The sequence below is a fragment of the Globicephala melas genome, chromosome 1 (genome assembly GCF_963455315.2).
Source record: "Globicephala melas chromosome 1, mGloMel1.2, whole genome shotgun sequence".
Lineage (NCBI taxonomy): Eukaryota > Metazoa > Chordata > Mammalia > Artiodactyla > Delphinidae > Globicephala > Globicephala melas.
Window position 1 is genome coordinate 159,630,040 of NC_083314.1, and position 15,469 is coordinate 159,645,508.

General features: G+C 54.1%; 2 protein-coding genes across 3 annotated transcripts in view; one reads left to right on the top strand and one right to left on the bottom strand.

Moving 5' to 3' along the window:
* Window positions 1-341: 341 nt before the first annotated feature.
* On the bottom strand, window positions 342-9,324 carry NCDN (neurochondrin). The gene is made up of 8 exons (XM_030869600.2): window positions 9,307-9,324; window positions 8,966-9,033; window positions 7,950-8,090; window positions 5,878-6,846; window positions 4,426-4,667; window positions 3,655-3,879; window positions 3,109-3,251; window positions 342-1,839 (listed from the first exon to the last, which is right to left on the bottom strand). Exons 2-8 carry the CDS (start codon window positions 8,996-8,998, stop codon window positions 1,403-1,405), a joined length of 2,190 nt encoding a protein of 729 aa, XP_030725460.1. The 5' UTR covers window positions 8,999-9,033; window positions 9,307-9,324; the 3' UTR covers window positions 342-1,402.
* Window positions 9,325-9,518: 194 nt separating this feature from the next.
* KIAA0319L (KIAA0319 like) overlaps window positions 9,519-15,469 on the top strand; it is a 109,525-nt gene continuing 103,574 nt past the window's right edge. The window contains exons 1-2 of one of the 2 annotated variants that reach the window (XM_030869523.2): window positions 9,519-9,641; window positions 13,554-13,720. In XM_030869523.2, coding sequence (XP_030725383.1) covers window positions 13,582-13,720 — 139 coding nt within the window. In that variant the 5' untranslated portion in view covers window positions 9,519-9,641; window positions 13,554-13,581. Of the gene's footprint in view, window positions 9,642-9,757; window positions 9,974-13,553; window positions 13,721-15,469 lie in introns of those variants that run through there. The other variant, XM_030869514.2, reaches the window with a different exon arrangement.

Consider the following 15,469-nt stretch of genomic DNA (forward strand, 5'->3'; position numbering starts at 1 on the left):
ACTTCACTTGTACACAGGAGCACGAGCGCCCCCCCAGAGGCCTCGCCACATCAACATGTGAGTGTGTCACCTGACCTGGCAGTGAAGCGTGTGGGCTGAGAAGTTGGATGGCCCGCATGGAGCCTCGACTCTGGCACGTACTGGCTGTAACACCTCGAACAAATCACCTACCCCTGCTTGAGTGTCTTCACCTGGAGAATCAGGATGACGCTCGCTTCATTGGATACTTGGGAGGGCTGAATGAGAGGACACTTGTGAAGTGTGTTTTGCAGGGCATGTGTGCTGTGAGCTGCTGGGGCCTGGAAGGAAGAAGGTGCAGGACAGACCACACAGAAGCCATCTTGTCACCAATGAACATTTATTGAGTGTCCACATGTGCACAGCTTTGAACTGGGCGATCACAGAACGCACTGGGGGAGGGAAGGGGAGAGGGAAGCAAGGGATCAGGTTCATAAGAAAGGTAGTCCCTGCTGGAGCCGCCAGTCGCGTCTGTCTGCAGAGAGGAATCACAAGCAGGGATGGGAGTTAAAGCCAGGCACTAGGATGGTGATGGGGTGCAGTCACTAGGGAAACATGCGGATTCTGGGTAAGCATCCCTTCGATTCCTGTCTCCAGCCAGGCCATATGGCACCAAGGGGACAGGGATCAGATGCTCAGGTGTCCAAGCAGGGAAAAGGGCAGGCAAAATAAATAACTCCCCAACCCTCATGGTCACTCTGCTGCAACACAACACAAAAGCTTAGAGACCAGGATCCAAGGGCTCCTGGGTCCCCTCAAGGAAGCTCAGGTGGAAGGCTTCCCGACCCCCCCACCAGGGCTGTCTGCCCCAGGTTGCCCTGGAAGGCTGGGGCAGTTCAGACCCTGGGTCACTGAAGTGATAGGAAGAATTGTGATGTCAACGGCCTGAGACCGCTCTCTGCCCAAGGGGGCCAAGGGCAAGAACCAAATGGCCAATTTAAAGGACGTGGACCTGGAAGTCCAGAGGGGCACCACAGTCTAGGGGAGCCCACGCCCTGGCCGGCAGGGCACATGGGCTGAAGCAGCCAGCTCCTGCCAGCCCTGTCCCATCTGGGGGCCTCCCTCCTGCGAGGGAGCCAGACATCGGGCACAATGACACCTAGTGCCGCCCTCCCTGCGGGCTGCTCCAACCTCCCCCGGCCTGGCGGGAACAGCCATGCTGATTTCCAAGCCAATCCCTGCCCCTGAGCGGGCCCAGGGGGCGTGACGCAGTTCCTTACACTTGAAGGATGGGCACCATGCCCTCACCCTCGGAAAAGCCAGAAAGCTGGGATGTTTAGCGGGGGAAGTTGGGGGAGAGGGTCCAACTTGGGGGCTTCAGGGGAGATGCCTCCTCCCTCCTTCCCCTGCCGCCCGCCCCGGGTCTGTCCGCAGTGGATGCCCCTCAGGGCTCTGCCAGGCATTGCTCCAGGGCGGCCATGTGGTAGTGGCTGGCCGTCTCCTCGCCTGCCTGCAGCCTCATGGCCTCCCGGCACAGCCGGTTGGCCCGTGCCAACTCAACCAGGACACCCTGATAGGCGGCTACCATTTCAGGCTTGACAGAGTTGGGGCTGACGCTGCCCAGCAGCTGGAGCAGCTCCTGTGGCCAGCGGGAGCGCAGGGCGGCGGGGGCCAGCCAGGGCAGCAGGGGCACGCAGCCTGTGAAGGCCTGCATGCCCAGGAACCAGAGCTCCTGGAGATCCGCCCAGATGCCCTCGTAGTCGGGGGACAGGGCCAGCACCGCCTGGTCTGAGCCAGGCGTGGCCCGTGCTACGTGGGATTGCGACAGGAAGAGGATGGCAGCTGCGAAGAAACCTCGGGACGCTGGTGTTCCCTGAAGAGCTGGAAGGCAAGGAGGGAGGGGGGCGTGAACGAGCTGCCTCACCAGCCCCTTCCCTTCCCGGTGGGCATACTCAGGAGCCGAAGCATAGCCTGGAATCAGCCTGCATGCGTTCAAACCCTCCCTCTGACTTCAGTGTGTGACCTTGGTGAATTCACTTTTCTGGGTCTTGTTTCTTCACTAGTAAAATGGGGCCAATAGTGCTAATCTTAGAACTCTGTCGTGAGAATGAAATGTAATAATCTTGGGACACTACCTCGTGGTCGGACCCTCCTGTAGTCTGAGTAGTGATGGGAGCTTCCGCTGGGCCTAGCACTTTATAGGCTGAGGAGGGTGCAGCAATTTGATTCTCAGGCCAGAAGAGGGTGCCAGAGGGGACCATGGGCTGGGGTCCAGGCTTGGCTCGCCTGCCTGCAGGGGTTCGCCCCCTGCACTGCAGATGCTTTCCCGAGGCTGTTAGGCTAACCTGGTGGCATTTGTGGGTGAACCAGCACTGTGGCTCTACTCAGCGGCTGTGGACATGCAGCCTGGATCTGAGGGAGCTCGGGGGCTAGAGGGAAGGGGGGAGCTCCTGGTCTACTGGGACGTGCTCCCCTTCCAGCTGCCAGGTACCCTACTGGGGCCCCCCCACACAGGGAACAGAGGCAGCTGAGGGTACAGGCTCATTACACCCTGTTCCCAGGCATCTGTGCCGCTCCTCCAACCAGACAGATGGGGTACAGGGAACAGGCAGGGACAGAGGGACCCAAGCAGACACCCACGGCCAAAGTGGGAGACACAGAGGGCTGGCAGGGGGCTGAAGCGGATGCCCCTCCCTACCGCATGCAGCCAGAGTGAGGTGGGAGGTGGGGAAGGTAAGTGCACAGGAGCACCGAAGCCTGTCACGAGGTGCGGTGCCGAGCACAGAAAAACCTCAATGGAGAAAAGTCATGTTTCTGACTCAAGGCCTGGGAGGGGGCGGCTCCACCTTGAAAACACAGAATTCAGATTCCTTGGGCTGCTGGGGATTCCAGGTGCTTAAGCCTGTGCCTCGGAGCGGGCCTGTACTTACACCCACCAGACCTTGCCTTAAAAGGCTTCAGAAGGAAGAAAACGTTATCATTTGGGGAAGAAGGGTGGGGTGGGGCGGGGGAGGGAGGCGCACTTCAGAGATTTCCTTGACTGGAAAATTCTGTTCAGAATTTCAGAAAAGGATGACTTATGCCCAGAACACAGCAGGTCCACCCAGGTCTTCTGCTTCCATCTGTTAGGACTGGGTCCCCAGGGCTTACCTGGAGAGGTGCTAAGGAGCCGGGCCATGAGGAGGCCCAGGGTGGCCACATTGGCAGCCAGAAGCAGCCTCCCCTGCTGCTGTACTAGCGCGGGCAGCGACGCCATCAGGGTGTTCATTAGAGAAGTGAAGCAGGCATCTCGCCTGGGGAGAAAGGGAGCGAAAGATGGGAGGCGGGAGATTAGTGGAGCCAGACCAAGTCCTGAGGAAAGCTGGGATGCTGGGCTCCCAGCTTTACCAGGCCAGGGTTTGGCAAGAAATTAGGCAGCAGGGTGAACAGTTAACTTTGGGCCCCATCCGTGGCATCTGGGGAGCAGAGACTGGGTTATGGCTGGAGCAGGTAGACATACATGCCCAGAGGGCTTCCACATATACCAAATCCACATATACCAAATCCCTGTGTGGGGTGGCTCTCTCTTCCATTCTGAGACCCTTTCATTCTAACACTAATAGGAACCCATGGGCACAGGGAAGCAAAGCAGGAGACCGAGATTTGGGGCAAGTTTGAGCAGGACCCCTGCTTCCTCCAATTCCTCCCCGGCCTCACTTGATCAGCCCCGGTGCAGTGACCACAAGGTTGAGGAAGATGTGACAGCAGGTCTGCAGGCTGATCTCCACGCTGTCGGGCAGCACTGAGGTGTCATGGCCAGGGGATGTGAGTTCCCACTGCTGCAGGAAGTACTTGCACAGAAGTGAGGGGGCCCCCTCCTTGATCAGGATCTCCCGGGGCCCATCTTCGACTGTCAGGTGGCACCAGCCGGGCAGGAGGAGCCTGGGGGTGTAGAAGGGACAGATGTGTGTGGGGAGAAATGAAGGCACCAGGATTCCCTTTTTGGGGGGGCACCCCATCTAAGAGAAAGGGAAGTAGAGGAGAAGGAAAACACATCTTTGTAGGCACTGCAGAAAGAGCACAGGCCTGGGCTCAAACTTGGGCTGTGAGTGTGGGTAAGTTACTTTAACCTCCTTTAGTCTCAGTTTCCTCATCCTGAAGATGTGGATGAGACTTCTGTCCTAGATTTGCTGCGTGGACCAAATGAGATCAAAATAGCAAAGGGTACAGTAAAATGCCTGGCAGGCAGCAGATGCTCAATGGCAGTACTCTCTTTACAGAGTAACCTGGGGTTGGCAGGTGGGACTAGGAAGCCCAGGTGTCCTGAGGGAACAACCCCTCACCCCGCCCCCAACAAACAGAAATACTACCACACCTCAGGCCCCCGTCAGGAAGCCCGGCACAGCCCAGTTTGGGGAGAGGGGAGGTATCCGTGCTACTCCTTCCTTTAGCACATTCTGGCTGAACAGACCATAACTACAAACTCACCGGAGAGCATCCCCTGGCCAGGTGGGCCCCGGGGTGGTGGGGGAGATGGCCAAGGTGGCCACCTGCTGGGAGAGGTCATTGGCCTCCTCGGCCTCCTCGTAGAGGGTCTTGGCATAGCGGACGAGGAAGGGCAGCAGCTGGCAGACCTCCTTGCGCAGGGATGAGGTCTCTTCGGCCAGCCAGGCACCCAGGATCCGCACGGAAGCAAACACAAAGGGCTCCTTCTGCTTCTCTGGCCCCACCTGTTGCCAAAGGGCTCCCCTGAGATGGAGCAGGACCAGAGGACCTCCCCTGCCTGGCCAGCATGCCGGCCAGGCTAGGAATAACACAAGTGGAAGGGAATGCTGGCCTGTGAGCCCTGCAAAGGCAGGCCCTGTGTACCCAGAAGCCAGCGCATGGTTGGGACACACTCAACCGGGGGCTGGCACAGAGCAGGCCCTCAGGGCATGCCTGCTGAGGGAACTGGACTTTAGACAACATGCCCCTGCACTCGCTGGAACTCAGCCTCTAAAGCATCTCAAGGCTAGAAGGAGACCCACAGGTCCAAAGCTAAGAAAACACTCCCTCTACAGTGGCTCTGACCTGGGGTGGGAGGCCAGGAGAGAAGCCCCACTTTGGGCTAAATCAGAAAGAATGAGACAATGGGAGCTTGGCACGGTGTGTGGGGTATGCGGCTGGAGCAGGCTACTAAAGAGACCGGAGTGTTGGGCTTCCCTGGTGGCGCAGTGGTTGAGAGTCCGCCTGCCAATGCAGGGGACACTGTTCGTGCCCCAGTCTGGGAAGATCCCACATGCCGCAGAGCGGCTGGGCCCGTGAGCCATGGCCGCTGAGCCTGCGCGTCCGGAGCACAGGCTCCGCAACGGGAGAGACCACAACAGTGAGAGGTCCGCGTACCGCAAAAAAAAAAAAAAAAAAAAAGAAAGAAAAAGAGACCGGAGTGCTGAAGGAACCCCTGCAGGACAGGAGAGCTGGACTCTCAGGCAGGAGGGATGTTGGGACAGGTGATCAAATGGAGTTAGCAGACCCTCCACAGAGGACAGGAAGCAGGCAGCCCTGCTCCTTTTCCCTGTACTGCTACAAGTTTGTATGTGTATGTGTGTAAGGCCATGCTGTAGACTGAACAGAACAGACTGCTTCACTTTCGTGTGTGTGGACCGGGGGGAGGGTTGTGAGTAGGAGGTTTCTGTGTTGTGTGTGTGCGTGTGTGTACTGTGATGGGAGTGCACATATGGCGTGTGGTATAGTGCTTGTGTGGAGGCTCAGGGAGGGAGAGGGAGGCTTGGCCACACACTACTCCCTGGAGTGCTGCAGGATCAGCCCTCCGTAGGTAGGTAGGTACGTCTTCTCTGTCTCCCCATACACCCAGCTTCGGGGTTTCACTTCCCCCTTTCCCTTGCCTTCTGGCTCCCCCTCCCACACTGGGCCCCCTCGGGTGGGGCACTGCACCCTCACCTGCTGCAGGTAGTGGATGACAGACCCGATGGCCTCCTTCATGACGCTCACAAGTTGCACCTTCTGTGGCTCCTTAAGCAGTGACTGCTCACAGCGGGTGCACTCCTGGATCCCCAACTCCATGAGGGCATAGCAAGCGGTCACCACATCCTCTTTCACCTCTGTGCCTGTCTCCTCCAGTGCCAGCCGCACCTCCACGCATGCCAGATTCACCAGCAGGGCCAGGAATTTGCTCCCGGAGTTGCCCGCTGGGATCCAGTCGGAGCCGCAGGCGTGCGCCAGGCGGGCTGCCAGCTTCAGTGCTGGGTTGCGCTGCCAGGAGCTCAGCTTGCTGCCCAGGATCCGTGCCAGCCCGGCCTGCAGATCCCGGAGGCATTCAGAGGGCACAGTTGTTGGGGGCAGAAAGAGGGGCAGCAGCTGGCAGAGCTCAAACTTGCTGGCATCCTCGGCTTTCTGGAAATCTTCGCTGAGGCCCCGCAAAACAGCCAGCAGGTCAGGCTCCCCCTCTTTCCAGCACTGTGTCTCAGCAGCGGCCAACAGCCCCACCAGGAGTGCCAGGGCCTGGTCAAAGCCATAACCATGCCCCAGGTATGCCTGACACAGGGCAGACACGGTGCCACCGGCAATGAGGTGTCGGGGCCCACGAGGTGTGCCTGCCACAGCTGTCAGGCACTGGTAGGTGTCATCAATCATGGAACGGCGGGCAGCATCGTCAGGGTCCCCCCGGGCTGTGAGAAAGGTGCTAAGGATGGGGATCTTGTTCAGGACCTGGGGATGGGCAGCTAGTTCAGGGTCACTGCAGAAGCAGGCCAGCAGTGCCACACCCAAGGCCCGGAGAACATGGTCGGGGCAGCCATCCGGTGCCTCCTTGGTAGTCAGGAGACGATTGGGGAAGGTGAAGCCGACAGCATCAAAGATCCGCCGCCTAGTTTTGGCATCGATGTCACCTGCTTTGACTGCCTTGGTCACCTAAGGGAGGTATATGCTATCAGCAGGATGAAAGGAAGGGGTGGCAAAGACTGTCCCCGCACTCTGGGGGTTGACCATTAGCAGGACTAGGTTATATAACAAGATTCACTCTGGGGTCAGGAGGTCTCCCAGAGATCACTTCATCCAGCTCCTTCCTTCTCCCCAGAGGCAGACAGGTGTGACCTCTGGGATCCCTCATCTGTGATCCCTGTGGAAGGGAGGTCAGGTCCTCCTCAACTACTCACTCTACTGTTTCATTACCTGGTTAGTTGGGAAGTTCTTCCTGATGTCTAAGCTAAATTCTTCCTGATGTCCAACACATCCTGAGTTGGAAGAGGCTTAGAACTCAGTGTTTAAAATTCTCCAAGGATTTGGGGTCTCTCCCTAATTGCTCTCTCCAAAGAAGTCTCTGATCCACTCCTGCCACCTTCTCAGGGGAAATGGCTCCTGTGTCTCGCTGCTCTGCCTGTCAAAACATTTCCCCTTACATTTCACCTAAACACCTCCTCTGCTGCAGTGTGAGCCCTTGACTCTGGAGCCTTCTCCCTGTTGCCATGGCAAACAAGCAGGCTGTACTCCCTCCTCCCTTCACCCCCCCCCACCCCTTCCCAGCACTGCAGCTCCTGTTCTGCTGTCCCCAGCTTGGGTTCCTCCAGGGCTAAGCCCCGAACCAGATCCTTCACCCGCAACCTACATACGCATCCTGGCCATCCCCTAGGACCCCTTCCCAGTCACTTCCAGTCTGCTACTCTCTCCACCTCCAGAACAAACATCCCCAGCCCTCAGGTATTCTGCACTAGTTACTACCTGCTGCTGCAACCCTATGAGTCAGCTCCCATCTGCTCTGGGACGCCCCAGAGAGCAGACCCACTCAGCTTCCTCCAAGGCTCCTAGGGCCACAAGCTTTATTCACCCCCATTCTCCCCTTTGCTCCCATACGCAGCGGAGCAAAAATGAGTCCACAGGTAGGTGCCTTGGGCCTTCTTTGGTGCCTCCAGGGTTACCAACACCACCTATATATCCTTGGGGACTTGTTGACCTCATTCCTAGGGAGCCCAACCACCCAGCCCTTCCCACCTCCCAACTGTCAGTCAGTTCCTTACTAGCAGCAGGGCTGCAAACTGCTCGCTGTCATTCTTGGCCTCACGGAGGGCTCCCAGGTAGCGCTCCAGGGTGGGGTTTCGGCCCTCTGCCTGGTTCAGAGCTGGCTCGCAATCCGAGGCCATGATGCCCGCCTTGCCCAACTGTGAACACAAGAGGGACTGAGCATCCCTCTGCAGAGGAGGGGTGGGAGTGGAGGAGGGAGTGGAGGAGGGAGGGAGGGAGGGATTAGCACAGAGGGAGGGGAGGATCAGAAGGGATGGACTCCTCAGGACTGACCTCCCTTGGGGGAGCCCCTTTAAGGGGCTGGACCCTCAAGTCCTTAGGGATGAAGAAGGGACCCTGGTCCAAGGTCACCTCCGGAAAGTGGGAAAGAAGGACCATGCATCCTGCTGCTCAGCTGGACAGCTCTCCACACCAGTCTCCTGGGGGTGGGAGGGGGCTGGCCCCACTGCTCAGCTGCTCCCTGGCACCAGAGGCCAGGTTTTGTTTCCCTCCACCAGGCGTACAGGGAGGGAGTGGTGAGGACAGACAGGGAGGAATGGAGACATACACGGGTGAAGTTCGATTATCCGGACTCAGGCTGGCATGAGGGAAAAGGGCATCCTAGGTTTCCTTTCCCCTCCCTTCTTCAGGAGAGACAGGAGACAAGCTTCAGCAGAAGGGAGGAAGCAAGGTGCTAACCCGGGAAAGCTCAGAGGGCCCTCTGGAGACCCCATCCCTCCAGCCAGGGCTCTCAGTCGCCCCCGCAGGCTCCTTGCCTCCTCTCCTTTCCCTCCCTCGGGCAGAAGCTGCAGCAGCGGAGCAGCAGAAGCAGCAGCAGAATTAACCCCTTGCGCTCCCTCTCCTCACCCTCCCCGCCCGGCTACCAGCCTGTGGACGCCGGCAGGGGCTGGAGAAGCAAGAAGGGGTCCCGGGTAGCTCCCAGGACAACGGAGACTCCAAAAGCCGGATAATCGAAGAGGGGCAGCTGAGATGGGGAGATGAGAAGGGAAGGAGGGTTCCTGACGGTCACCACCTGTCCCGCCGCAGCCAGGTCACAACACGACATTGATGAAGTCACGACAGGGCGGCGATGAGATCACACTTCACGATGGCGCGGTTATGTCACGGAGAGATCACGGCAAAATCACGACATGGGACAGCCCCCAAAGATGACAGAGCAAATTTTTAAAAAAGATATAGCTATATATTGAGAAGGGCTGTGGCAAAATGGAGTCTCGACAAGGCACGATGATGTCGCGATATGGTGCGATGGAGTCGCGATAGGGTCCCCGGGGTGTGTCGGCATCGATAGGCGCCGGCTCGGAGTGGCCCCGGCTGGGATGTAAGGGAGGGCTTGAAGGGGGCTGAGCTCACCAGGCTGCGGCCCCGAGCAGCGAAGTCTTCTCCGAGCGCGGTGCTCCGGGAGCCTGGGGCCGCTGCTCACGCCGCGTTGCCCACTCCCGGCTCCAGGCTGCTGCAGCTCCACCCCCACCCCCGCAGCGCTCTCGGCCAATCCGCGGCGGCCTCACTCCAGGCTCTAGCCAATGGCACAGCTGGGCGCTAAGCCGTAGTGGGTGCTGCCGTTGCCGCCATCTTGCTTGTGGGTATTGCCAGAGTCTGGGGCCTGGGGCTCGCGCAGGGCGGGCGAAGGTGCAGACCGCTTCTGGAGAGCGGGAGGCGACAGCCTGGGGACGCAGGTTCCTTCGCTCGTGCGTAGTTCTACCCCCCAGCACTACCCCTCCTCCCCCTCGGGCTCGCGGCTGGAATTGAGCTTCCGGGGGGACAGGAGGGCTTGTTTAGCATCAAGAGTGTGTTTCCGGGTTGAGTCCGGGAGGTGGGAGGGGGCGGCGTTTCCGGCCGCCGTCGCTGTCCAGGGAGGCTGAGGCCAGAGTGAGCTGTCCGGGTGGGGAGCCCGCATTGCCTTCTTCCTTTTCCTCCTCCCCCGGGTGAGGGGAGCGAAGGTTGGGGCCCCGACCCCATGGACCTGGAGGAGGCGGAGGCCGCCGAGAGCTGGGGCCCCGCTTTGTGGCCTTGAGCCCCGGTAGGTGGCCGGGGGCGGCTGGCTGCCGGGCCGAGTACCACGAGCTCAGGGGAGGGGCAAGCGGGACGGGCTGTTTCTGGGGGTGCGCTGGCCGGGTGTTGGGACCCGGAGGTGGCGCTCCTGGCCCGGCTAGGGCAGCCAGCTGCTTCTGGCTTTGTAGGTGCGGAGCTCGAGTCTCAGGCTGACCCCCGCTTCTTTCGGGCCCGGGCCTGGTCTTGCGGCTCCCTCCATCCCCAGACAGACAGACCGGCCGCGAGACGCTGCTGGCCTTCTTCCTCCCTACCCCCTAGCTTCAGTCTCTGGTGTTTGTTCTCCCCACCAGGACAGCAAATTGATGCTGAATAAGGGGGGCGGGGCTGAGCACTACGAGTAAATTACGACGCGAAACCTGCCTTATTCAGGACTTGGAAATTATGCCCTACCGAGGGGTCCTGTGGTGGCTGCAGTGAGCACAAAGGTGAAATAAAGGAAGTCAAGAGAAAAGACCTCAGGCGAGATTCCAGGAAAGCTTTGCTTTCTTTCCTCTTACCGTGGTTGTGCGCAATCGAAGATAGATGCAGTTGGTGAAGAGTATTAGCTGACTCTCCTTGTGCTTTCTTATCTGATGAACAGACTGGAAGCTAGGAACAAATTGGAAACACGACCTCCCAGAACAATCTGTTCATTTTTCCAGCTATTTGGAAAACAGTGTCTACAAATATAAGCAAAGCTATTCATGGCAGTCTGTTCTGTAACTTTCCCAAATATCTGAGACTTTTTTTTTTTAAGAGCTTTATTCTTAATTACTCATGCCAGCTGAATAGGCTGTTTCAGACTTGCTCTGTCGTTCAAACATATCTTATCTCTGGGTACATAAATGGAGTTCCACATATGCAGCTGACAGACTGAACTATGATACATTCCCTCATCAACCTGAAGCATTAAGTAAACATTACCCCCTGCGCTGTCTGAACAGCTGCTGTAACAGAGAGTGCTTTTATTTCGGGTGTACTTGTAACGCCCTAAATGCCAGAACTCTTGCAAGCTTTTCTAGATTTTCATTTGTCAAGTATTGTGGAGGTGTGTGTTCTCTCCCTGGGCTGTTTCCCTTTGATTCTATAACAAGCCATTTGGATCTTGGTGATGTGGTGTTGTTCCTGCCTCTGGTCAGCAAGCCTTTGACTGGACCCTAGCAGTGATTTGTGCCCTTAGGCAATTGTAGGTTTCAGAGGAATGACTGGTTGGGAGTTCACATGAAAATAAGTGCCTCTCTCATGCATGGTTTGTGAGACATTGCCCTTCTAATCAGCTTGCTAATCCAGTGGTGTTTATTACTCCCATTTCAAAACCTATTCATTTCTTTTATGCTTCTATCGCCCACCTGCCACACTATTGATGACAGGTGTTGAGTCACCTTGAATTTAAAATCCTTTTGTGGTAGGCAGAAATGTGTTGGGTAAGATTCTTATGCACACACGTGCGCACACACGCACACATGCACACTCATTCATTCCATCTTGGGAGGCTGGAAAAGTTGCAGGATATACTTTCTAACTTAGGCTCCATTTCATAATCTTTTGAGCATGTGTCTCAGCTGCACACTTCCTTTCTGCCCCCTGCTCCCTAACATACAATGACAAACCGCTAGAAATAGGAATGGATGGAAGTGAATGAGAAAGATGAAGTCCTTCAGGTGCTTAAGGCTCAGTGAAAGCTTTTCCTTGGGTGGGCTTTACCTTAGTTTTGCAGTTCTGTGTGTGTTTGTCTATTTCCTGGTGTTAATCAGTATTGATATCCAACCCATACAGTGCTGGCTGGGGCTGGGGTTGTCAGTCTGTGCCATTTTCCAGATGTGGATGACAGGTGCATATTTAGGACAGAAGATTTTTATTTATTTATTTTTGTCTGCCTTAGGTCTTCGTTGCTGCGCACGGGCTTTTTCTAGTTGCGGCGAGCAGGGGGGCTAGTCTTCATTGCAGTGCGTGGGCTTCTCATTGCGGTGGCTTCTCTTGCTGCGGAGCACGTGCTCTAGGCACGGGCTTCAGTAGTTGTGGCATGCAGGCTCAGTAGTTGTGGCGCACAGGCAAGTTGCTCCACGGCATGTGGGATCTTCCTGGACCAGGGCTCGAACCCGAGTCCCCTGCATTGGCAGGCGGATTTTTAACCACTGTGTGGCCAGGGAAGTCCGGGACAGAAGATTTTTTTTTTTTAAACATTTGTGAGGAAACTGCGGCTTAAGTTTTTTTTTTAAAATAAATTTATTTACTTATTTATCTATTTTTGCTGTGTTTCTGTGCGAGGACTTTCTCTAGGTGCAGCGAGTGGGGGCCGCTCTTCATCGCGGTGCGTGGGCCTCTCACTATCGTGGCCTCTCTTGTTGCGGAGCACAGGCTCCAGACGCGCAGGCTCAGTAGTTGTGGCTCACGGGCCCAGTTGCTCCGCGGCATGCGGGATCCTCCCAGACAAGGGCTCGAACCTGTGTCCCCTGCATTGGCAGGCGGATCTCAACCACTGCGCCACCAGGGAAGCCCGGGACAGAAGATTTTTAAATTGCTTCTTCAGAACTCAGTCAATCCTTGTAATACTGCCAAGGTTTATATAATAATCTATACAATATAGGGAAGTTGTGTAAGAGAGAAGAAACTGATGGAAAGTCATTTTTTCTTCTGGAAGGGACCGAAATCATTCGGTCTCTAGATTATGGAGTAGCCAGCACAATGCCTAGTACAAAATAGGGGCTGTATAAATCCTTGTTGAATGGCTATATGAATTTAAGTCAGGAATTGCTAATGATTCTAAGGATCAGGGAGGTGACATCAAAGTGTAAACTGGATAGAATTTAAAGATAAGAGTGGTGGGGACAGTAGCAAACTGGAGAGTGCGTGCCCTGCCTAAAGACAATCACATTAAAATTTTTAAAAAACATGGCTAGAAAAGCCTTCAGATTAGTTTACCTCTGATGCTCCAAACTCTTCTTTTCATGGGTAAGAAAACGTATTTGTATTGGGCTTTCCTGGTGGCGCAGTGGTTGGGGGTCCACCTGCCGATGCAGGAGACACGGGTTCGTGCCCTGGTCTGGGAGGATCCCACATGCCGCCTGGTCTGGGAGGATCCCACATGCCGCGGAGCAGCTGGGCCCATGAGCCATGGCTGCTGAGCCTGCGCGTCTGGAGCCTGTGCTCCGCAATGGGAGAGGCCACAACAGTGAGAGGCCCGCGTACCGCAAAAAAAAAAAGAAAGCATATTTGTATAAAGTCACAAAGCTGTTAGTAGCAGAACTGGAACTGAAGTTCAGATCTTTTTTTTCAGTCTGGTACGCTTTCCATTGTTCCACATAGATGATGTTAGATTAGAAAATATGGAATATAAAGTGTTTCAGTTTTACAGTGGATTCATTTCATATCCCTGGCTATGTTTTTATCCTGATAATTATAGGCTATGCCAAAGCTCAGCTTTGAAATTTATAAGCAGGTATGAGCAGTGAAAGAGAAACTTGAAAATTCCCTTCTCCCTAATCTGTCACACTCTCTAGCACTCTGCATTTCGAGGAATCAATTATTAATTACTTGGCATATAATTTCTTCTTTTTCTGTCTTTCTAGTGGACTGGTTCTGCCTGTCTGGAAGGCCATGGAGAAGCTGGGAATCAAGCCAAGCCGTGCTTCTTGGATTTTATCAGGATTTTGTTGGCAGACATCTGTGAAGTGGTTGAAAAGCTTGTACCTGTTTTATATTTGCTTCTGCTTCAGTGCTCTGTGGCTGTCAGCAGGTACCATTTTCTTTATATATTTAAGATTTTTTAAAAAGCGTGCTTGGTTTGAGTCTTTCAGTTCATTTTAAAGACTAGTAGGAGCCAGAGAAGCAACCTGCTAATTGACAGAAGTGGTCATCCTTTAGGTGGAAACTTAGTTTGTTGGGTTTATTTGTCTGTTTTGTTTTAAGCCAAAATTTAAATTGGGTTCTTTCTCTCTCTTTTTTTTTTGGCCGCTGCCACTCAGCATGTGGGATCCTTAGTTCCCCCACCAGGGATTGAACCCGTGCCCCGTGCAGTGGAAGCATGGAGTCTTAACCACTGGACCGCCAGGGAAGTCCCTGGGTTATTTCTCGTAAAGGAGGATTGACATGATCATTTTGAGATTTGATGAAGATGTAATGAAAAGAAAAAGGTTTCAAAGTTAGAAGGACCTGGGTCCTGGAGCTGGATGTTTCTTTCCACTTAATAACTATAAAACATTGAGCAAGTTACCTATTGTCTGTAAGGAAACATAAGTTCTACCTCATAACTTGACTTAAAACATAATATAATTAAAGCGTGTAGTACAATTCTCTGAACATAAGTGATACTTGGCTTTCTTTCCTTTCCTGAAGGAATCTACACTCTATACTTAGAGGGAGAATGTGTTCCTTGCTTCTTCCGTAGAATGGGGTTATGCTGATAGATTTTATAAAGTATGCTTTCCTCCTAGAGATTATTTCACCAGTCTGTTACCTCTTGCCAGGAAAAAGTGCCAAAAAGGCTAAATCTAAAGAATATCCTTTTTTTCTGTCTTTTTTTTCCTTTTCATTCTTTTGTTGACATTGTACCTTTCAGAGTATGAAATGTGAGGAAACAGCAATTTGAGAATGACTTCTCAGTATGTTGCTGTTCTGGGCAGTGACCAAAAGACTTCTGTTGTAGAGACCACTGTCTGGGACAACTAATCCGTCTTTTGCCCCCATAATTAGAAAAGTTTCTGTTGCTTTCCAAAAGGAGTTGGTGGCCATGATCTTGAGAATCAAGTAATTACTGTATTTAACAATTTCAGTAACATCAGCTTTGGGGTTTTTGTTGTTTTGCGGTGGTGGTTGATGATTGCATAATTATAGCAGTGGAAATTGCAGTTGACAGAAAGCTGACCTAAATGTTTTTTACCCAGATGATGCTTTGCTGGGACAGCTAACTATTTCAAGCCAACATTTTATGTAAGATCATTTGAATTAAATAAGTAACTGATTTAGCACCATCAGAGTAGGAAAACCACACTTTTTGGAGTTCACCTACCACATACCAGACCCCTGGTTGTAAACATTACATGTTCCATTTAATCCTTATGATAACCTGAAAACAGATAGTTTTATTTTGTAGTTAGGAAATTGAGGCCCAGGGAGGCAAAATGACTTGACCAAGGTCATACAGCAAGAACATGACAGAGCCAGGAATCTAAATGCAGCTTTTTCTACTCTAGAGCTCACGCTTTTTTTCTTCTGCTATGCTGCCTTCCAACCACAGGTGATCTTTTGGAGGACCAAAGACAGTTTTTTGCCCTGAACGAGGATGAGCTTGTTATTTGAGGGATTCTGAGTATAGGGGAGGAAGAAGCATTGCTGAGTGTTTCTGTGTTTGCCAAGCTAGTTGGTTAAACATGGCACTGTGGTCTCACTGGGCTATTCTTTAGTATCCCTTGAGCCTGGTGCTTCAAAACAGCACCCTAAGGAACAGATTGAGTATAAAGGTGCAAAGGTGGTATTGGTAGGAGTG